The sequence below is a fragment of the Cyanistes caeruleus genome, chromosome 9, assembly GCF_971803275.1.
Source record: "Cyanistes caeruleus chromosome 9, bCyaCae1.hap1.1, whole genome shotgun sequence".
NCBI lineage: Eukaryota > Metazoa > Chordata > Aves > Passeriformes > Paridae > Cyanistes > Cyanistes caeruleus.
Genome location: NC_141709.1, coordinates 29,106,493 through 29,129,079, shown reverse-complemented (window position 1 = coordinate 29,129,079; position 22,587 = coordinate 29,106,493). Strand labels below are relative to the sequence as shown.

At 42.9% G+C, this 22,587-nt stretch overlaps 1 protein-coding gene across 3 annotated transcripts in view; it reads left to right on the top strand.

Moving 5' to 3' along the window:
* CC2D1B (coiled-coil and C2 domain containing 1B) overlaps positions 1-21,657 on the top strand; it is a 28,329-nt gene extending 6,672 nt beyond the window's left edge. For 2 of the 3 annotated variants that reach the window (XM_086842128.1, XM_023932413.2), the window contains 21 exons: positions 724-843; positions 1,928-2,065; positions 3,993-4,254; positions 4,742-4,866; positions 4,993-5,068; positions 6,193-6,303; positions 6,629-6,759; positions 7,038-7,110; positions 9,180-9,292; positions 10,077-10,245; positions 11,452-11,624; positions 11,728-11,853; positions 12,363-12,421; positions 12,650-12,766; positions 13,244-13,317; positions 13,949-14,007; positions 15,706-15,757; positions 16,386-16,485; positions 19,196-19,286; positions 19,603-19,733; positions 20,520-21,657. In XM_086842128.1, the coding sequence (XP_086698254.1) occupies positions 724-843; positions 1,928-2,065; positions 3,993-4,254; positions 4,742-4,866; positions 4,993-5,068; positions 6,193-6,303; positions 6,629-6,759; positions 7,038-7,110; positions 9,180-9,292; positions 10,077-10,245; positions 11,452-11,624; positions 11,728-11,853; positions 12,363-12,421; positions 12,650-12,766; positions 13,244-13,317; positions 13,949-14,007; positions 15,706-15,757; positions 16,386-16,485; positions 19,196-19,286; positions 19,603-19,722 (2,289 nt within the window). In that variant the 3' untranslated portion in view covers positions 19,723-19,733; positions 20,520-21,657. The remainder of the gene's footprint in view (positions 1-723; positions 844-1,927; positions 2,066-3,992; positions 4,255-4,741; positions 4,867-4,992; positions 5,069-6,192; positions 6,304-6,628; positions 6,760-7,037; positions 7,111-9,179; positions 9,293-10,076; positions 10,246-11,451; positions 11,625-11,727; positions 11,854-12,362; positions 12,422-12,649; positions 12,767-13,243; positions 13,318-13,948; positions 14,008-15,705; positions 15,758-16,385; positions 16,486-19,195; positions 19,287-19,602; positions 19,734-20,519) is intronic. The other variant, XM_086842129.1, reaches the window with a different exon arrangement.
* The last annotated feature ends 930 nt before the right edge of the window (positions 21,658-22,587 follow it).

The following is a 22,587-nucleotide window of genomic DNA, read 5'->3' as shown; positions in this document are numbered from 1 at the left end:
ATGTGGGGTTTTTTTAACAGTACTGCATTTAGCAAAAATGTCTATTAACTTTGTGATGAGAAGCTAAAATATTGCAAAAGCACCATTAGATGCAAGTCTTTGCGGGATCCATCCCCCTGCACAGCAGAGTAAGAGGGTTTCCTAACATTTATATGTGTGGAGGTCTTAGAGAATTGAGGGAAGAGCAGGAATCCCATTCCATGTCAGCTGATGAAAGAGAGTCAGGTACAGTCTCCTTAAAGTGACATCTGCCACCATTTTGCTACTGCTTCAAGTAGTGCTTTGCCTGAGAGAGCACCTCAAGAAAGTCTTTGTTGCTTCAGTGACTCATCTAACATCAGGATTTAGGGGAGGAGCGTTAAGCAGTGGTTCTGACTGCCATTGCTAGTAGAGGCTTTCTGAAAACTTGAAATTTAGGTTTGCATAATCTTTGTAAAAGCACTTCTCTGAACTTCTCCAGCTTCATATCTCCAGCCACAAACTTGTGTGGTGATCCTGGGGCTGCAGTGTGATTTTTCAGTGGTTTCTGGAAAGGTGGTATTCAGTTTAAATTAATAATGAAAAATAAAATTTAATTTAAAAGACTGGATTTTCAGATTCTTCACTGGGGTTCAAGATCCATCCAAAGCTTTTGACACTTTAGACGTGATTTTATTTCTGTCTTTTGAGGACAGAGAAAATGTGGAGGAAAAGCCTTTTGTTGGCTCTTACTTTTACCTTTAGGCAGAGTTGCAAGAAGTTCTGGGGGAAGAGGGTGAGACAGGAAGCTGTGAGGATGAAATAACAGCAACAGAGCCATCCCCAGCTGAACCAGAAGATGAACTACCTGAACTGCAATCACAGGTAGGAATGAGCTTTGTGTTTCTGACTGTTTTGCTGAATCTGTGTTGTCATGTGGCTTGTGTGAGGGTCATTATCAAGAGTCTAGGCAGCTCTTCCAAAGAAGAAAAAGCCACATTATTGCAGTTACTGCTGGGGAAACCAGTGCTGTGTGGGTGCAGGTGATCCTTTTGCTTTGTTCCAAGGATGAATTCTGATGTTAGCAGAGAATTGGAGAGTCAAGCATGTCTTGTCCCTCATTATACATAGGAACATTCAGACTGCAGTGCAGGCTTCCAGAGTTCATATCTTCTCCCTAAGAGTATTGAACAACGTGCTGAAATTGTGAGACATGTTATAACTCAGCATCTCTGACATAGTTTTGGTTTTTTTATCAATACCATTATCTGTTTCAGCTTCATTTGTCAGTCCTCATGTAGTCAAATGCTTTATTCAGTCACTGCATGTTTCTGTTGTGTGCCACAGATTCCAGTGCCCTGTACATTGGGCCCATTAGTAAATGGGATTGAGAGGGTTTCTATAGAGATAATGGCAATAATTACATCAGGAGCCATCTGCAGGGTCTCTGTGGCTGTGGAGAGTTTGTAAGTAGCTACTCATGACTTTGCTTAGTCTGCTTTTGTCACTGAACTAATTCCAGGCTGTAGGAGGAGGAAAAAGAGCTCTTGTTGTAAAGCCAGGTTGAAGCCCAGAAGGGGAGCAAACCAGCATGGTTTAAAAATAAGAAAATAATAAGTTAAGATTTGTGCCAGAATACCTCTTCACACCCTCTGTTGTGTGGGGTTTCAGAGACTTCACTGTTCTCCTCACCTACTCACCGACCACATGGCTCCAATTACTCTGTGAGTGAGAGTTTCCCAAGTCTCTCCACCCATTCTTCTCTGTGAGGCTTTTGAGAGCCCAGAGGTGGATGCAGGGACCGTTAGCACAGCACAAACGCTCCTCTGTTTTAGGGGCTGTTCCTTCCTGCCCTCAATTCACGGCAGTGTGTGTGTAGAAGAGGAGTGTTTGTTTTTCAGTGCAGTGGCAAAACTCATCTAGCTGGATGAAATAAGTTTTCTTGATTTGTTTTATTGTTTTTTCTGAGACCTCCTCACTTCCTGCTGTTACCAGTGAGCTACAACAGACACTCGAGGGGAGAATTGCTGACTACAGGACGGCGATTTCTAACGCGAAGGAGTCGGGGGAGAGTGCCAAAATACGGCGGTACGAGAGAGGCCTGAAGGTGAGTTGAGATCATCAGGATGTGAGTGAGAATGAGGCAAAGCCAGCTCTCTGACGTGTGGTCTTCCCAGCCCTTTGAGTCTGTTGACAGGGAGATGAAACCTTCATGTGCTGCCTGGTGTTACTTTAAAGACATTTGTTGTTACTGGCTACCCACCTTACACAGCAAACACACAAGATGAGGTGTGGCTTCAGCTGCTTTTTGTGCTTCAGCTTTGTTTCTGTTGAATGTGGCAGGTGGTAGCTGGAGGCAGGGTTTGTGGTACATGCTGAAGTTAAACCCACCTGGCTGGATCCAGATTTGACCTGTGGTGACTGCTCAGTGTTACCTTAAAGTTTAGGAGTTTTCCTAGCATGTGCACCTTGCAGTTCATCACTGCAGCCTTCCTTTAGGTACTAACCTTCCACTCATTTCTGTCAGACAGAGGGAGGAGGTGCCTTTCCCTAAGTGTGCTGGCTGTGCTTGAAAAGGAATAGAGCAGGATTTTTGATTTAGGCAATTCAGAACTGCAGCAGAGAGTGGTCTCTCCAGCCTCTCGTGGTTCCAGGCAGGTGGCGTGCTTGCAGTGAGCTGCAGTGCTTGTTTACTGCTGGGCAGGGCCTTTCTCTCCCCGTTGCTTTCAGCAGCTCTCCTGCATCAGCAGCAAGCTGTACAGCTCGGGGCTGTGCAGCAGGGCAGGATGTAATGGCTCACTGGCTACCAGGTGTCTTGGGGGTACAAAAGGAACAATTGAGGCCAAACTTGGGGAAGAAGAAGCACAAGAAAGATGTCTGTGTTTGTCCACTGCCTGCCAGCTCTGACAGGAATGTACATGAAACCTGGCCTTTCTGAGAGCCACAGGAATGGGCAAACCAGCTATTCCATCCAGTAGTGAGCTTAGTGCACTTTGCCACTTCCTTCATTTTTCAGGGTAGGGAATTTCCCTGTGCCTAAGCAGTGTGACAGGATAATAGACCAGATCTCACTTCACAGCTCACAGCTACTTAATTAGCAAAATTACATGTCAACAAATGGTGTAAAGTTCTCTCTTGTATGTAGTTCTTGGAACTGTGAACTTCAATCTCAGTCTGTCACCCCCACGTGGAGAAGAGGGAGCCGCCTATGGGTTGCTGGTTTGAACCCCAGTCTCACATGCAGTCATTTCAGAGTAGCTCTGTCACTGTTACTCAACAGGTCAAACAATGCCATGGCTAAAAAGAAATAGCAGTGGTTCTGGCACCGATGAGATTTTTGTTGTTGTTTTCTGTACTGCCATTTCACATTTGGAAAGTAAAACTTTTGTTTTGGCTTGAAGTGCATGGTGGTCTTTTGTCTGAATCTCAAATTAAATTTAAAAAATAAAAATACTGAGGAAGGTAATATTTAGGGTGGAGGAGGGGTTTTAAAAGAATGAGCAGCAGTTAACCCAAGTTAGAGATGGTGAGAGCTCCTTACCATAAGTGGTGAGCTGAAGCTCCATTTCCTTTGTTAGTATTTAATGGCTTTTCTCATTGCACTAAATAGGTTTGCAGACCCCTTCCTTCCCTGGATCCATGTAGGCAGTGGCATTTCAGAATAAAATTTTATTATATTTTAAGGATGCACAAAATCCATCTATAGTTGGTATAAGTGGCTTCCTTGGTGACTTTCTGTGACAAAGCTGAGTGGATCACAGCAGATCTCCAATAATTCTGGGTGCTGAGGTACCTGCAGTTATGTGGTTTGGGTAACAAGGCCTTTGCACTATGTCTCTCTTGTATCTGGACTTCTTTCACTGGCACTGAAGGTCTCCTTGCAGAAAAACAGGGAGCTGAAGGGCAGCAGTCTGTGGTGGTGTGTGTTACTGAGCCTGTCATATATAAGGGGATGAATTTGTCTTTTAATGATATTATGCTAGTAACATGTTTGATGAAAATGCCTATTGACTCTGTTGTTCCTTCTGTGCCAGACACTGGAAACCATGCTGGCTGCAGTGAAGAAAGGCAAAAAAATCAATGAGGAAGAAATGCCACCTCCTGTTGCAACAGGAAAGAGTTCTTCTAACGTACCTCAAGCCATGGGAGTGGAGCTGGAGAATTCAGGAGATTCACCAGAGAATAAAGCTGAGTCTGCTGCAGATGACGAGCAGAAGGCTTCTCCTGAGGCAAGGGAGCATTTGGAAACAGAGTCTCTACAAGGTCATGCTGCTGCTGATCCTGCTGTGGAAACAGGTACTGTGATCTGAGAGGAGAAGCAGTTGCAACCCTGTTTTAATGCTGCATCTTCCCTGAGGTTTGTGTTGTGTATAGCAAAGCACTGCTTATGTTGGAACTTCCCTGCTAAAGGTCTCAGAGCTGTCTGTGGAATGCTGAGTTTCTGGCAGTGGAATCAGTTACTGTGTTAGAGCTCTTCTGTGCACTGGATCAGTGCCTCAGTTTCTCCTTCATTGTTTGACATATGGAATTCCAGCCTTTAAAGAGTTTTGAGATACTAACTTAAAGACCTAAAATTTTTTCTTTAAATTGGGAAGATTTGGAAGAAAATTGGAATTATTATGTTAGATAGGACTTCTGGAGACTGGAGGAGAAAGGATATTTGTAAATGGCTGATGTGACTTAGAGCAAAAGGGAACAAATGTGGGTTTGCATAGATGGATGTAGCAAGGGATGAAAATCTTGCATGCTCTGTGTCAATCTCAGCATTGTCTCATTCTCCCAGATCCCCAGCACAGCAGCACACGAGCAATCCTACTTAAGAGGCAGAAGGAGTATAAATTAGCAGCTCTAAAAGCCAAGCAGCAAGGGGACCTGGAGAAAGCAAAGGAGTACATGAAGACAGGCAAGGTATGCACTCAAGAAATCCCAGATGCTGAACATACCCTGTTCTGTACATTAAATGTCACATACTTACTGTGGCAGCTGGCAGGTCTTGAACAGAGCAGAATAAACCTTTTTTTTTTTCCATGTTAGAAATTCAATGTGGTGTTGGAAGCTTTGGACAGTGGGCAGCCAATAGACCTCCAGAATATGCCTCCATCTCCTCAGGGTAAGGCTTGTAGTCAGGAAACTCTTCAGAAGTCTCTCTATGATGTAATGGAATGATTCTGCATTTGATTGCAAAGCTATTAAAAGAACTGGAGATTGTTTAGGACTGAGGCTCACTGCATGTTGACAGTCTAATCAACACCAATGAAGAGAAATGAGGTATCATTACTTATATTGCATTTACTTTCTGTGAATTACAAGTTCAAACAAGTATTGATGATATTCCTGGTTTTTTAAGTGTAGATAATAGCCAATATTTGAAGTGGAAGGGAAAGAAGGATAATGGCACATTCTTAAAATTTGCTGTAGTATTTGATGGTGCTATGTGCTGCAACTAAAGTTCACAATATTCAGATTAACAAACAGATTGCAGTGCACTAAAATCTACTTTTTAAAGCAAGTTATCAATATTAAAGGTACCTCAGCTCTCATAAGAGAGAGTTTGGTGTTTTTTTAAGTAGATGCAGTATTCCCTCCAGTAATTAATACTTAGTCTTTGTAGCCCAGTGTTTTAAACAGCTTACTTTAGTGGATTATTTTATACTAAGAAGCAAAATGACAGATTATTTTGGTAAATCATGAGATTCATGACTCAAGTTACTGATCACTAAATGGCTTTGCAGAGAAGCTTCACCCAGGGCATAACCTTGCCTTAAAAAGTCTAAGATTTTTGCAGTGAATAATCTTCTAGTTTTATATTATACAATACCAGAAACTAGAGTTTCTGAATAGATGATATGAGTTTCTTCCCTTTTCCAGCACATCTTTTGTTACTAGAATATTTTAGTCAATTAGAAGACTTGTTCACTCTTTCCATCTGCTAAGATACCAAGTTATATTTTGGGGAGAGAATTCTTAGAATACTTGAACTACTTTTGCTTTTTTTTTTTCTCCCCCCTCAAGCAGCCCTAACCAAAATTAAATCAGCATTTGAGATTTTCTGTTATAAAGCATGTTCTGTGGATAATAGGAACCTTAGATGTAGCTAGCCATGGCGATACTATTTGGAGGCAAAAAAAGCTTTCAGGAAGGTGTGGTCAAATTGATGATTTTCTGAGTGATATGCAGCAGTAATTGCTGTGTGTGGAACATGCTGTGAAACTTCCTGCTTTCCCTGCTTTGCAGATCTTGAAAGCTTAGGACATGTACAAGATGCATCTAAGCAAAAAGTACCACCTCGAGTGGGAAGTTCCCAGGATCTTGCAACACCTGAACCTCAGACCCAAGAAGCTTCAGGTAGGACTTTTGCATTTCTCTAGTAAGTCATGAAAATGCACAGCTGGGGAGCACTTGAAGGTCTGACCTCTCCCACTGAACTGCAGCAGGACTGTGTAAACCTGGCTAATGTTACTGAGTATTGTTTGCTGCCAATCCAGTCTACTTTTGTTCTGGATCAGTGATGGAAGTAAAAGTTAATGAAACTTTCTTTATAACAGCAGTGTTTGTAGTGAGACTTTGCAGAGATGTTCCCTGAAGAAGGTGAGGAAGGGGAGGAGAAAGGCAGCCTTGTGTGTTTTGAAATCCTTATGATGTGGTATTTAATTGTCTGTGTGGTTTGCAGAGTCTCTGCAGCAGCCCAAGACGGTGCTGGAAGCGTTGCAGCAGCGGCTGGAGAAGTACAGGGCGGCAGCAGCTCAGGCCAAAGCCAGCGGGGACGATCGGAAGGGCAGGATGCACGACAGGATAGCCAAGGTAGAACTAAAATGTGGCTCTTTGCATCCAGCAAAGCCATTTGAATTAGTTCTCTTGCTGAAGATTTTTCCAAGGCTGAAATAATTTGTGTATTGTCTTTCTGTTTGAAAAGTGGTCCAGTGGGGAAGCTGGAAAGCATTCGGAGAAAGAAATAGAGACAATGCACATATTGTAGTAAAATACTGAGTCTTGTACAGTGTTTATGCTGGTTAAATACAAATGATTGCTAATTCACAGTCAGCTCTATTTTGTTTCTTACTGAGTGCCTTTGATTGCAGCAATACCAGGATGCCATAAGAGCACATAAGGCAGGGAGAAAAGTGAATTATTCTGAGCTGCCTGTTCCTCCTGGTAAGTGTGAATGTAAAACATTCTAAAATCCCCAAACTTTTGTACATGTGCTAGGCTTTGAAGGGGCTGTGCAGATGTTGCCTGCTCATCCTGTGGAACAGCTCCTTTTTCTCAGTGAGTTGCTGGCCTTGCTGTTTGATGGTATTGTGAAATTTATTAATATGCTCCCAAGCACTGACCCTGGTGAATATTCCTGCATATTGATGGCCTGTTTGACAGTATGGGAACTTAAAACTGGCAGTCTTTGAAAAGTTCCAGAGCTTCACCATAGGCAGGTGCTAAAAATGTTACTTGTCTATCCTCTGTGTCAGGTCTCCTAGAGGAAAGACTAAATTTGGGTTATATTGGCTTCTTAGTTTTGCTGGAAAGAGATTTTTGAAAGTGAAAAAATTTTCCTGATGTCCCCCATTCTCCTGATTCCTATCAGGACCCTCAGAACTTGGCATCTAATGAATATCTCCTTGTAACACCAAATCAGTATTGCAGCTCTCCTGGCAGGTAAAAGTCTGCAGAGATGAAGCAGATCATGCCCATGGTCACACTGAGACAGTGGCAGAGACAGCAGCTGAGCCTGTTTCTTGAGACACTGTGTCCTGTTTATCTTCTTCAGAACGCTGAGTGCTGTGTCTGGAAAGGTTTGGGCAAGGTCATCTGTGAATGCTCTGACCCTCATTTGCATGATACCATTTCTCCCCTAGGAAACATCTTTCCTTTTATCTTGGGCCTGATGTGCTCTTCTGAAGGCTACACTCAGCACTGCAAAGCAGTGCCTGGATTTTTTAAGTGAGAGGATAGAGATGGACCTTTTGGTATTTTTGTCACTGTTAGATGTGGCAATGGCAAGCACTGCAGTGGTAGTAGAGTAGGCACTGCCAGCTGTCAGGTCATGTGTGGCTTTGAAGGTTTCCTGCTTTGAAGCTGTCCCTGAAAGGCAGTTTAGCATGCCTTTTTGGAGAATGTGATCCCTTTCTTGGCAAATACCAGTTTCTATAAGAGTGGGATTCTCCATATTTATACCTCTGGGAATGTGAAGAACGGCTCAGTGTCCTTGAACATCAGCTGTATGTTTTTCAGCCATCATTAAGAGGCCATGTGATTTACATTGAAGACAATTATTAGGCAGTCACTGAAACCACTGGTGAATTATCCTGGTATGGCATTGCCTTTCAGGGCATCTGGCTGGTGATGAGTACCAGCCTTGGACTCCCTGGAAACTGAAATGCTGCTGAGCAGTGGATCAAATGTCACACGGGGCAGCAGCACGCTGTTCTGCCTGCCTGAGTACCTTGAATTTGTGCTGTAGCAGCCATCTCTAGGTTTTGAAGCAATTTAATCACTGTTTCTTAGTAGAAGTAGTCACTTAGTCACTTCTCATGAGACTGGCAGCAAGAATACTTGATATACATTAAATGAGAGAAGTCTTAACAGACATTTTCTGGTAGTGGCTCTGGGTCTCTGAAGCTGACACTAAACTGGTTGTGTGGCAGTGAGAGTTTATCTTCCATCATCAAGCCTTCCTCCCTGCCTTAAAAGGATAACAATATTGAAGAGCGTTATTCTTCCTACACTTCTCATTTAACTCCTCTGATTCTGCCTTAGTTTGCTACCTCTGCATTGCAGTACCTTTTCAGCAGAGGCTGAGTGTGTTACCCAGCTGTCAGCAGTGGATTGTTTATTACTCTGGGGGTAGCACTGATTTTCTGTGTGACTGCTAAAGTGAGGCAGCAGTGAGAGGGGAGAAAATGAGACTCAATTCTCTACTGGTTCTGGGGGCATCCCTGTTACTGAAGTCTTGAGGTTGCGAGGTTGCTTGGCTGGCTGCAGTTGCTCATCTTGGAAAACTGCTCAGTTATTGCATCATTTTACTATCATCTACTTAAGCTGGTTATCTGTGAGAGATCTGATGTTAAGCAAGGCTTTTTGGCCTTGGCCTCAGTCTAGTTAGACTGAGTTCTAAAATACATTAGATAATAGATATTTGGGTAGAAGCAGCTTTACAGTAAACAAGTGTTATGGAAGACATACCATAGGGCTTACGTAACTGTCTTCTGTGCTTCTTTCTTTCACAGGATTTCCTCCACTTCCTGGTGTTGCAGCTACAGATGGTGGCAGCACAATTGCTGCTGTCCTGGAGAGCGCCAGCAAGTTGGCCAACATGGAGGAGAATGATGAGGAGGAGGAGGTTAGTGTTGTCTGTTAGGATGTGTAAAAGTTCAGTTGCCATCTCTTGTGGCATGCAGAGATGAGGCCATTGGTTTTCCAGGTGAGGGTGGTGAGGTGAAATACATCTCCCAAAAGTCTGAGGAGTACAGGATCTCAGAATTAATTCAGTTTCCTTTATAGAGTAGGGGAGACAGATGAGATGTTATTACAGTCAGTAGCTACAGAGTCTGTGAGTGCAGAGCTCAGCTCTTTCATAGCTGTCTTTTACGTAGATTTTATTTTCAAAGCAAACACTTCAGATCCTCACCACTCCTTTACATTGTTCTAAAAGTACTTAAATCTATATTTTTTTCCTGCATCCCAGTAGCTTCCTATGTTTGTTCTTTCCCTGGATGTTCAACACTTACTGCTTTTTGGCAGGCTGCACCAGCATTCAGACTGTGGTTTGATTTCTGTCTCTCTGGGTTTGGTTGCTGGTTGATTGTACTTTCAACTGGAGTAGCTTTTAATGGAGAGAATTCCTGGATTTTTTTCTGCATGCCTCTGCTTTTTTAAAAATCACTGCCTTGTTGAACATTCCCTTTATTCCATCTATGGCTTCCATAGCTCAGCTACCTGCTGGTCTGGCATGGCTCATAAACCTCCAAAAGTTAAAATTTGCTGTCTTGAATGCCATGCTCCCCTCAAAAGAAGTACCCAAAGGCTGATACAGTGATAACCGTGGTTATTGATGCTTGAGATTCTGTCCTCAACCCTGGAATAGATTTTATGCATTTATGATGCAATTCTTTTTGTTTTGCTAGAATGAACCTCTCCCCCAGGCCCCAGTTTCCAAAAAGCCAACTCAGGTTGTTAAGCCAACTCCAGTTCCATCTGCTGCAGCTCAGGAGAGCTCTCCAGAGCACCTGAAACGAGCTGCATCACCCTCCACCCTGGACAAGGCAGAGTCAGTGGATCATCTCCCTCCAGCTGGTAAGTGAAGGGATCACCCTTCCCAGTACTCCACAGGCAAGTTGTTTGCTCTAGTTTGGTGAAGACTTCAGCATCATAATTTAGGTGTGAGCCTGTGAATGTGTGTCATAGATTTCCTCTGACAAGAGCCTCAATATGTGTGTGCTAGAGGGTACACCCAGACCAGCCATGCAGCTTCATTTCACAGAGACAGCATGTATTATTATAAGGCTGATTAGGTTTTTAATTAATTTTGATGTAACAAGTGTATCGATTCATAATGTTTAACTCTGCTCACAGCTGAACTCTCCATATACTCTCATTAAAGGGGATGGGTTGCCTGTGTGAATTATTCATTGATCTCATGCAGCTCCCTACATCAGACAGAGCTCTCTGCCTGGTGTTTCACCCAAGGAGCTCAGGCTGGCAGTGCAGGCAGGGGTTCATCAGTCTCTACTCTTCCCTGGCTAAGGCCACTGAGCAGTTGTGTGTACAAGATGAATGGTACAGATAGTAAGGGACAGCCACCACCTCACAGTGTGGTTTGGGCTCACACAGGCAGTGCTCAGGCTCTCGCTGATGCCTGGACTGTAATCCCATCTTCCTCCCCTTCTGCCCTGGGTTGTTCCCTCAGGATGAAGTAGAACTGCCTGGCTGACTGATGCACTAACCTGGTACAGTGTAAAGCAAGCTTATTGGTGTGGTTGTCCTTTCTTGTTTTGGCGAGGAAAGAAAGACTCAAGCATTAGTCAGAAACTAAGAGAACAAGGGATTACAGAGAAGCAGAGGTGATATGTCTGGTTGGGCCTGCACATTGGTTCATTTGAGTTCTTTCCTAACAGATCTGGGGAGAGGAAGGAAATTACTCCAGAGGATGCTCATGATATTTGCTGTTTTTTAGAAGTTAATATGGAGAGCTGAAAGTTTGGATTCAGCTTTTCCCTTGGACCAATCAGCTCTGCTGGATTCTTTCTCAGGCCTGCAGATTAGGGGCTGTAATAATTCTTGTGACACCTGTGAGGTTTTTTTGATGAAGGATGCTGTTCTAGAAGGAAAGTTGTTTATTTTTTTAATGCTTGAAATTGAAAGTGCCCAATAAACAGTTGAGTGCAGTAAGGACATGTCCCAATTTGACATCTGTACTTTCACTGATCCTTTCCTGGCTGTAAACTGAACATGGTAAACCTATGTCAGGTGAGTGAGTGTTCCTGTACAACTGTTTTTCAGTTAGGGACCAGCTGGAATTTCTGGAGAACAGGAAGAAGCAATACCTGAAGGCAGCCATCAAAGCAAAGAGGGAAAACAACCTCGAACAGGCAAAGACGTATCTCAGAACAGCAAAGGGCCTTGACCTAAGGATTGAGCAGGCAAAATCTGGCAAAACAGTTGATATTTCCAAGGTTAGTAGGACTGTTAATATTCTGCTTTGTTTCACATTCTTGCACATCTTAGTGCTTACTTTTCCCTGTAAGGGTTCTGAAACGTGGTGTTCTTGTGTTGCAGCTGCCATCACCTCCTACAGATGATGAGGGTGATTTTATCTTTGTACACCATGAAGATGTCAGGCTGTCTCAGAAAGCAGATGAAGTTTATGCACAGCTTGTAAAATTGCTGAAGGACCAACATGAGGTGACCATTTTACATTTTTTAGAAATGTTTCAGAGTTTCTTTTGGACTTTTTTCTCTGGAGTTCATTAATATTATAATCCTATCATTGTTCCAGTGGAGTCTTTTTTTATTTTAAGTACTTTCGATACTGCATGTCCTAAAATGGAGAATTTTCAGGGCTGGATTCTATGGCTAGTTGAAGCAAGAGGGTGTGCTTGAAGGCTAGGGACTAGCAAATTATCACTGTTAAACATGAGCACTCAAGTTTGAGAATAATACCTGAATATTAAGACAAGGCTTAAGGTGAACCTCATATCTACAAATCAGGTTATTAAAAAGTAATAGGGAGAACTGCTCAAACAAATGCTGTGCTTTGGAGTTGAGGAATGGGGTAATGAATGTTCTTGAGTGATTTGGGAAAATGCCTGTTTTTGCTTAAATTAAATAGTCATCAATTTCAGAACAGTGCCAGTCACGAATCAGTGTGTGAGGATCACTGAGTATGTGTTTGGTTTTGTTTGTGTTACCAGAGGTGTTTGCAGTATTCCAAGCAATTCATGCATCTGGGAAACGTAGCAGAAACAACTCGGTAAGACCCAGTGCCTGCTTTCCATCATCCCCCAAAGCAGTTATTTCAGGTTTGAGTCTGCCTGACCCCCTAAAGATCTTGGGGTTTGAGTTGGTACATTTATCCTTGCGTGAAAGGGTTGGGACACATGCTCTCAGCTCTGTCTGAGGGTTACTCTGTGCTCTCTTTGATTTCTGGCTTGTGTGGCTTTTTTACCTTTTTTTTTTTTTTTTTTGCCTTTTTCTATAGGTTTGAGAAACTGGCACAAGGTTGTAAAAAGGACATGGAGATCCTACAGCTTGCACGAGCACAAGGAATGGATCCTCCAAGCCATCACTTTGAGGAAAGAACCTTTAAAATGATAAGGTGTGGAAAAACAAAAGGATTTCTCAGGCAGGCTGGAATGACTTTCCTGGTCTTTTGCCCTTGTTTAGGGAATTCTGGGCTTCAGCAAACTTGGGTGGCATCCAGGATTAGGCTCAGCATTCCTGAAAGGATACTCTCAACAACTTAAATACAAAGAAGTTTTTTCTCTAACCTTTTGCTGATTCTTTTGTTTTCAAAATGCCTCCAGCTTCCCCTCTTATATTCTGTTTCTTCAGCCATTCCTTCTTCTTCTGTGTTTCTCCCTCAGTCCTGTTGCCTCCTGGGCTTTGTTCCTGGCCTTAGAGATATTTTTAGCTCTGTTTGTGCTCTTCACTTGCTCTGCTGTATTTTGTGGAGATGGTCTCTGTAGGAGTGCACTGTTGAAAAAGCTCTGACAAATAGCCATGGAATCCTGGTCTGGCAGTGGATCAGCTGATGGTGGGATGAATGTGCTTTTTTGTTTTTCTCTTTTCACAGGATATTTTCTGATCTGAACAGCACAGAAATGCATCTTCTTATTGTCAGAGGGATAAACCTACCAGCCCCACCAGGTGTGTAGTCAAAAGGGTATGTGGGCTTTTTCCTCTGAGTAGGTAAGGAAAGTAATGGGGAATGAAATTTCTCTTATCTTGAAGGCCACTTTAGGAGCCAGCATTCATTAAAGCAAAGAAAGCACATTTTGGGCTCATGCCCCCCCACCCCCAAATCTCTAAACGGTATTTTAAAAAAAGCAGACAGGTGAATAAAGAGAATCTGGGTTCTGTCTGGACAGGGAGAAGAAAAAAATAAATTTTCCTGGGTTCACTCATAACTGGTCGTAGTTAAGGTTTCATTTTGTTTTGTTTTGAGTGCCTGCCTAGCAGTTGCACCACTTTGGTGTATTTTGACCCTTCAATAGACAGGGTTTGCTCCTGCCAGTGTTACTGCTTTTAGTCAATTGTTCCTGGAAGCTTGTAAACCATTTGTGCTAGACTGTCCTAGGACTAACAGCATAAAAAAACCCAGGTGTTTTCCTTTGGATGCCAACTCTCCATGGGTTTTGGTTTGATGGATGAGTTTTTCAGTTGTCAACATGAGTCCTACCATAAAACAGTCGGGTGCTCTTGAGAATCCTCAACGTGACAGATGCAATGACAATGTCTGTACTGGCTGTTTGGATTGGCTGGTTGTTGTCTCACCCAGGTGTGTCACCAAGAGATTTGGATGCATTTGTGAAGTTTGAATTTCAGTACCCGAGTGCGGTGAGTGTGTTGTGGCTCTTCTGCCCCTCAGTCTGTCCCCCCTGCCACTGCATGAGCTTGTGAGGGCTCAAAGGAAAGGGAGGACACTTCTAGACATCCTGCCTGGATCTGCTTTTAAAGCAGATTTATTTTTCTGAGAAACAGAACTGCTGAGTGTGTTGGCTGCAGGTTTGAGCTTTGCACCTTTCTCTGGATGCTCACCTTGTGTTGAAGGTGAAGAGAGCCTTGGCAGGGTGGTGTCTGCAGGTTCTGTCAGCAGCACTCTCAGTGCTAAGCCATGCCCACCTCTCCCCCCTGAAGGCACAATCAGGCTCTTTCCAATCTTGGCAAAATGTGTCAAAGTTCATGTCTTTCAGGGGTGCAAACACACCAAACACCAGGGCACACAAAATTGTTGCCAAGGGCCACCTTAGATGTGATCTCCTTAAGTCCTCTTCTGTGAAAAAACCCAGCTTTTTAAAGGCGTTGCATTTGAGCCTCTCTTACAATTGTGGAAATGGATTGAAAAGGTTAATCTTTCTCATCAAATAAATGCTAATTTAATTAGTAAGTACATATATATACACCTGGAGAAAGGACTTGGGCCATGCAAGTTTCTCACCCTTACTAATAAACACTTAGGTGTATGCACATGTAGGTATATGTGTATAAAAATATGTATACACATATGTATTACTTCTTTCCTTGGAATTCCCCAGTGTCATCCTGTTCCTCTCACCTTTAAAAGCAGTCTCTGGTCTGAAAAATACTCAAAGCTTAGAGCTGGAAGGGCTTCTGAGGAGGGACAGACTGGTCTCAAAACCAGACCTTGCTCTTGCAGGACTAATACCTAGCCCTGGGAGAGTGCAGAGTCTAGGTTTCTGCCTCCCAGTAAATTTTGCAGTAATTCCACTAAAATTAATTCAGTTACCTGTGGGAAATTGGTGATGGTCAGACCAGGTTTGTGTTTAGGTTTGAATGACATGAGGTCTTAATGAAGGAGTAACTCAGGATGGCTGAAACCAGAACTGGGCTGAATAATTTTCTGGGGAATGAGTAAGAATCAGCATAGATCCTTTTAATCTATTTTCCTTTATTTAAAGAAAAAACAGATCTTTACTCCTTAGCCAACAAATAAATATACCACCTTTCTTTTATAGCTAAAATCAGTTTGTAAAGTAGCTGAAATAATTAGGCCACATTGTCCTTGTTCATTCCCTGGAGATTTAGTTTGTACTCACTTTAGGTTAAAAGTTAATTCATTTTGGTGGCAGATTGATTGTCAGGGAAAATAATAGTAGGGCAATTCCCTGAATGATTTGTGATGAATTCCTTGTGTAGCTTATTATTCCAGCTAATGCAGGAGGAACAGAATTACTGTGTCGTGGAAGGTGCACAGTTTGTCATGGAGTTTAACAGCCCCAGTCAGTAACTTTATGATGATTGGATTGAATTGACTGTGACTGTATAGCTCATCTATGGCTCTCATATTTAATGTAATGTTTTGGCTTATTCTTTCCCCAGTATTATCCTTGTTACCACAGTGAAATGCAAGTATTTTAGTCTTGAATATACCATGACTCTTCTTATTTAGACAACCCCTAAAACCTCACGTTTCTGGTATAGGCATAAAATAGAGCTGGCAATAAAAATGGTCATTAGTCTGTTTTCAAGCAGTACCTGACAGTTTTATGTAATGTCTGTCTCTTTTTTTAATAGGAACAACCTCAAAAGAGTAAAACACCTGTAATTAACAATAACAATTGTCCAGGTGAGTCTTTTTATCCTAGAACAGCAGGAAAAAATGTTGCACCTTGGGAATCCCTGGACAGGACAGGCTGGTGTTATACTCTGAACCATCCTGAGACCCTCCCACCACCTTTTTTCTTCTTATGAAAGGGTTTGTTGGGGGGTGAAGTCCAGCTGTGTTGGCAATTTCTTCCCCCTCATCCCAATGTCAGTAGTAGCTATTATGTCATTAATTAAACCAGTATTAATTACATTATCCAAAACACTTCCTAGTCATTCGAGTCTTACTCTGCTTTTTCTTCAATATTTTGTATCTTTTTTCTTAGCCACAAACACTTTACTTGCTGGAAGACCTAAACTTTACTTGCTGAAAGACCTAGTTTTAGCTCTCCAGTACTTTGCTGGCAGCTCATAATGGCTTGGTTTTCCTGCACTTTGATTTCTGTCCCTGTAAGGTGAGGGTGGCATGAATTGTGGGACAGAGACACACCCTGTGATTGACTGAAAGACCCTCCTGAGGAGGAGTTTCTGTGGCTGTCAAGTGTCTAACAGTAGGGCCAGACTGAGAAAAAGAGCTCTGAGTAGGTGCAAGGAATAGAGCACTAAACACCATTTGACTCACAGCTTTCTTTCCTTTATTTCACTTGCAGAGTACAACCAGCTGTTCAAGCTGAACATCAACCGGAACCACCGAGGCTTCCGACGCGCAATTCGGTCCAAAGGAATTAAATTTGAAGTGTTTCACAAAGGGTGAGTCCACAGTTTGCTTCTCTGCTAACAGCTGAAAAGTGTTGGAGCTGAAGTTTATGAAGCACAATCTCTAAGCCAGCACTGAAGAGTTGTCTCATACTCATGTCTGAGAGCTTTCAAAATTTCAGCCTGAGCTCTGCAGCTTCCCTTGTGGGGGTCAAGAGAGGCACAGATTCAGTGAAGTTGATTCAGATCAGTCGAGGATTAGTTGTTAAAAGGACTTGGTGAGGCTGAGAAAGCAGTGATTTATTTCAAATTGTTTTGATTCTTACCCAGTTTGGTTTCAGTCATCAGGACTAGAAAATTTAAATATTCTGTGGAATAACTGTAGAAAAATAAAGTGGCAGCAAAATATGAACAGCAGGAAAGCAGGTGATAGATGATGGCAGAACTAGAGTTATGTTTTTGTACTTTCACTCATTGGATCTTGCAGTACTTCCTGAGCACTGCTGGTAACTGCCTTGAGAGAGACAAAACTCCCCTCAGCTCAGAGAACAGGATCACAAGATGAATGTTAACAATGTTCAGGGAGATCATCCTCACTCCAGGCTCATAACTGAGTTATTCAGAATAGGAGCAGCCTGTATTCCCTCACCCCTGGGTTGATTGTGATCCAACACTGTGATGGGATGCCAGATAACCTGGTTTTTATCTGCTGGCCCTTTGTCCTATTCCTTGTTGCTATTACTGGGCCATGCAGAAGTCATCTATAGGTTTTCTGAGATGGTTTTCAAGTTGCAGATGTTTCAGTTTGTGAGCTGAAGTCCCACTGTTCTACTCCAGATCATCCATTGGAATCTCTTTTGAAAAGTTGATCTTCTTTTTCTGTCAAACCTGACTGCTCTGCTGCTGTGTTCAAGATTCCCCCCTCTTTTACACAGAGCTATGAAGTGGTTACATTTCTTTAAAATGTTTTTTTCTAATCACCTTTTCCCAGCCATCTCCTTGGGAGAAGAGTCTAGATCACTTAATCCTGTCCATTCTCTAAAGACTGACTGCTCCCTGTCTTTTCTAAGACTACAAATGAACTTTCAGAAATGCTTTTGTGGATGTTGTAGCTTTGGGGTCTCTGATAGCACTTTGACCATCTCCCAAGAATTATTTTTGCTCAGTGAGCAAAGGAGACTTGCTTCAGGTCATATATATTAAACTTCAGTTTAACAACACTTTCAAGTAAAAACCCAGCTATGTATTTTTCCAAAGGAAAAATGTATTCTCGAGCCTCTCCTAAAAGCTTCTGAAGATGAAAGGGGATTTCCCCAGAGCTGTTTCTGAAGCCATAGCCTAGAGCAAGTTCTCAGTCTTCACAGCAACCCCCTGGAACTGGGCAGGGATGAACCAGTCTTTATTGTTTCTTGAGTTATAGAATGGAAAAGTGCTTCAAAAAATTCAGCAAGAATTGCTGATTCTCTGAAGTTTATGAGCAAAGTGTCTCACATGCTGCAGTACAATTATATAATCCTTCATTTTAAGGTGCTTGTGAAGTGAAGGAAGTATTCCAGTATGTGAGCTAAGAAATTCTGAATTTTCCTAAATGATTCTGTGAGTCTGCTGTGGCCTCACTGATGGAGAGTCTCAGTCTCCTGTTGCCACCAATGGTGTGATCATGAGGCACCATTAACGAGTTTCCATTGTGTATGTCAAGTCTTGCTTGGTAACATCTCAGTATCTCTAACTGATAATGGGAAGAAGGGTAGATGTTTTGGAGTTGTGGGGGATGGGTTTTTTATGTTTGTTGATTTGGCTGCTTGTTTTTTTTCTGAAATAGAGGAAGCTTCTGAAATCTTGGAAAATTTCCAAGAAAACATGGCAGGTTTGGCCAAATTATCTTCTTTAACTCAACTCTTGAGTTTAGTTATTTATCAAACCTTTTAGAGACTGGCTCAGGGAGATGCTTGGATGCAGGCAAAGAACTGCTGTGCTTTGAGCTGAACAGCTCTGGAGTGAGGGTGGTTTAGTCTTGGCTGTTGCTTTTTGGAGGAGTTTGTCTGGATGAGGGTTGTAACACCTGTCTCCATTCAGGTAAGGATTGACTTACTGCAAATTAAACTGTTCAACAGAAATGACTACAGCAAGTAGAAGTAAAAATGCTTCTGTGTTTAATTCCAGCAGACTGGAAATTCTAAAATTATAGTTTTTGACTGTTAAAACTACCAGTATGTAGGTGAATCAAAACAATAGCTGAAATGTTCTTATTTACTGAAATTGTTTTGATTTATCAAGATGAAACAGAATGATTCATCTGGCTTTTTCCAAAAAGCACTTTGCCAAAAGCAGCAGGTGCTGGGTGCAGGTTGTTTTGCTGGGAGATGCAACTTCCTTGGGAATTCCTTCAGCCTGTTCTGTTAAACAGCCCCAAGCAGAGGATGGACCTGTCCTGGCCACAGGGACCTCCTTCTCTGTCACCTTGGCAGGGACAGAAGCTGCTGCCACTCCAAGTGCTGATTTAGTTGATTCGTTTTTCTTCACTGCCATCCTCATCTTTACTTTGGTCGCAAAAGAATAATGAACAAATGAGTTCATTCTTATCTTGTTCCTTGTAGTCTGGTTTTTAAGGGTTTGTCTCTGGCTCTATGGTGTCCAGGGGTTCCAGGAGCACATCTTGACTGGCTCTCTCTTGATGTGGGGATGAAGCAAATAATGATGGCTTTTGGGCTTGTTTTCTCTTAAATGTTATGACAATCCTTACCCCTTCATTTCTTTGGCACAGGTCCTTTTTCAGAAGTGACAAACATGTGGGGACAGCACACTTGAAGCTGGACAAGCTGGAATCAGAATGTGAAGTTAGAGAGATCATCGAGGTACGTTTTTGGGATGAGGTGTGTTCTTCTGCTTAGTACTTAAACCCAAAGGGAAAATGAGTATTTGGATCACATAAACGTGTGAGTGCAGTCGAGTTTTGTATTAGGTGTGTTTGATAACCTGCCTGGGTTGTGGGGACCTGCTCTGCTGAGTTCCAGTCTGAGGAAGTGCTTGGCTGTGACACTCCCAGCACTGCAGTCACCTGCAGGGATCTGTCACCCTCAGGCCATGGGCAAATAGTCACAGTTGCCTGAGGCTTTATAACAGTATAATCCCTATTTGTCCTAACTGCTCTTCTTTTTGTGGTTGTTTCAGATTTTTGACGGCAGAAAGCCCACTGGAGGGAAACTGGAGGTAAAAGTGAGACTCAGGGAGCCCCTCAGTGGTCAAGATCTTCAAACAGTTACAGAAAATTGGCTGGTCCTTGAGCGTTAGTTCTGTCTGAGGTACGAACGCTGCGTCCAGAGGTGGTCTGGCAGGACTTGACAGGGCTACAGATAAACCCTGCTTGAATAATGTCTTCTGTTGGCATTGACCTAATTACTCAGCTCTGGCTTCAGTAGCATTCCTCTTTATATTTGTGGTGGGGAGTTGACATCATTTCATAAATGAGGTTACAGAATCTCTGATTAGTTTGTATCTCAAAGATGCTGTTTCACAATCACTTGTAATACAGGGACAGCTCCTGGTGTCACCTTTACTAAGAATATTATTTAGAAAATGAGTGATAAATAATCTATCTTCCTTTGCTTGATCTCCTGAAGCCTCTGTGCTCCCTCTTCCCTAGCATACTATTTCATTTTACATTTATAAATGGCAGTTAAGCAAATATTCATAAGCTTCAGAATTACATCACATGTTTGGAAGCAAAGGTGTGGCAAATGGTGTCAGACTGTGGAGGCTGAGGTCTCATTTCAGTACAGGTGTCACCATTTGGGTATCAAAGGGCCAGTTTTAGAGTTTTCCTCCCAGCCAAGGAGGTCAGGAGGTCCCATGAGCTTCACTCAGGCTGAGGGACACGTTTGATGGCCATACCTGAAATAACAACTTGGCCTCGTGCCCAAGCACTTTCCATCACTGGAGCTTGATAATTTTGCTCCAGTGATTTTTCTCGTTGACCATCCAGAACCTTGGTGTCAGCATTTTCCATATAATGTCACCTTGAACTGTGAACATCTGTTCTGTGCTGCAACAAGGAATTCTGACGGGATCGTTTGTGTTGTTTTCCCCAGATCCATGGGAATGTTGGAAGTCGTGGGCTGAGCGAAGGCAGGAAGATGCTGCTAAGCTGCAAGCACCAAAGATGTTAAATGAATGCACTACTGAACCTAATGTCTATTTTGATAACAGCCATAGTGTTTATTAATAACTCCAAGGCAAACGGGAGGCTCTGGGAATGCGCTGCTGCAGGGCTTGGGACCGGTCTACCCAAAATAGACAGAATTGCCTTAATGTGGGACTACTGATGTAGCACCAGGACGAATGTTACATTAACTATGCAGAGTGCTGTGAGAAGGGTTTAGCCCCTTAAAAATTCCCTGAGGCAGTGCCAGAGCTTTTTGGTTAAGTCACAGGTAAGATCTTTATCAGAATTCCTATTCCCAAGTGTCTGAGCAGCCGGCATGGTTCAGTGAACAGTCTGCTACTGCTTTTTCTGTCCTCTCCTATCCAGGCTTCTTTGGGTTGGGATCTTTTTTTTGTTTCCTAAACCAGAGAGCTCTCAGGCACCAGTTCAGGGGTGCCAGTCCCTCCTCTGTGCACGCCCTTGGCACGTGAGGTTCCAAGGGCTGTCCCTTTCTGAAGGAAAGGCCCCAGGGCTCCTCAGCAGGTTGGTGTTTACAGACCTCTGTTTTTGTTCTGGCTCCCAGTTATGTGCTGTGCTTGCTGCACTGCTTGTCCAGCGCAGAAGGGTACTGTGCCTTCATCCTTTATGGTGTTGGGTTTTAATTTAAAAAAGAAAGAAAAAAGTACACTAGACTCTGCTGCTTCCCAAATGTTCCTTGTATTTTTACAAAAATAGGCTTTTACAATTCTTCCAGGTGATGGGGAAAATAGTCATACTTTGTCCTTCAAGAAAACTGGATCATGACTTATTTTCAGGAACGCTTTTTGACCAGCAGCATACAAGAAAGGGTACTAAATCTGTTTGTGTTTTTAAATCTCTGTGAGCTAACAGAAACCAGGGATCTCCAAGGGGAGGATGTGCCTGTGCCAGGGATGGGCAGGTTGGGAGACAGAACAGAGTCCAGACAGGTCAGGCAGCTCTGCCTCTGTCTTCCTGAGCAGATGAAGACAATACAGTGTTTAGTTTTTAATTTCAATAAATTTAATATACAAAACTACATGTTGAAAATAAAAATATAATATGCAGTTTTTTGCAGTGTTAACTAACTGAATTTTAAAAGTACAGTTTTTTTCTAAACAAGTACTCATTTCTTAACAACATGGTAATTAAGGTCATTTCAAAGGCTATGGTTAAAGCAGACATGTCAGTCACCAGTTGATAGTGTTTTGCACAAACAGAATCCAAACCTAAAAGACTTCTGGGGCAAAGGAAGAGAAGATAAACATTTTTCACCTCTTTTACTGCATTATTAAGCATAACAATGCAACTAAAGTAACTGGAAAGCTGCTGCTGTGGCAAAGCTGGAGTGTAGGCTCTAGGAGGAAGATTATTACAGAGTTTCTGGAATGCTCTTCCAGCCGTGGAACTGTGCCTACACCGTGTGGTGCTGAGCTGTGTCCCAGCGTGTGCAGAACCAGGGTGCAGAGGGGCATCAAGTGGCCTCAGTCCAGCTGGGCTGCACAGACACCTTGGCAGGAGCAAGGGGTGGGTCACAGCTCCTGCTTTGGCCAGCAGGAACCACTCAGTGAGGTGCATTAATCACTCACCCTCTCCCAAATAACAGAGAGAAGGCTTCACTTGGATCCGACACCCTTTAAAGTGTGGTAGTGCGCTCCCTCTTGCTGGCCAGCTTTTGTTTGTGGAGTTGGCCCCAGTTCCCTGGCCTGTCTTCAAGGGTTGGGTGGTGCCAGCTGTGATTTGGAACACTGGATTTGTCATAGTTTTTTGAAAAGCAGCAGCCATTTATTCCCGAGGGCACTCTGTGCAGACGCTGGGCTGCTTTTCTATAAAATATATCACCAGAGCCTCAGTTTCACAGGGGCCTGGCCCTTCCCTTTGCAAGGCCACTGGTGTTACTCTGTCACAGCACAGCCCAACCATGTCCCACTGCTGCCCCCAGAAGGGATGGCAGTAGGGAATGTCTGACACCACAAACATCCACCATAAATTAGCAC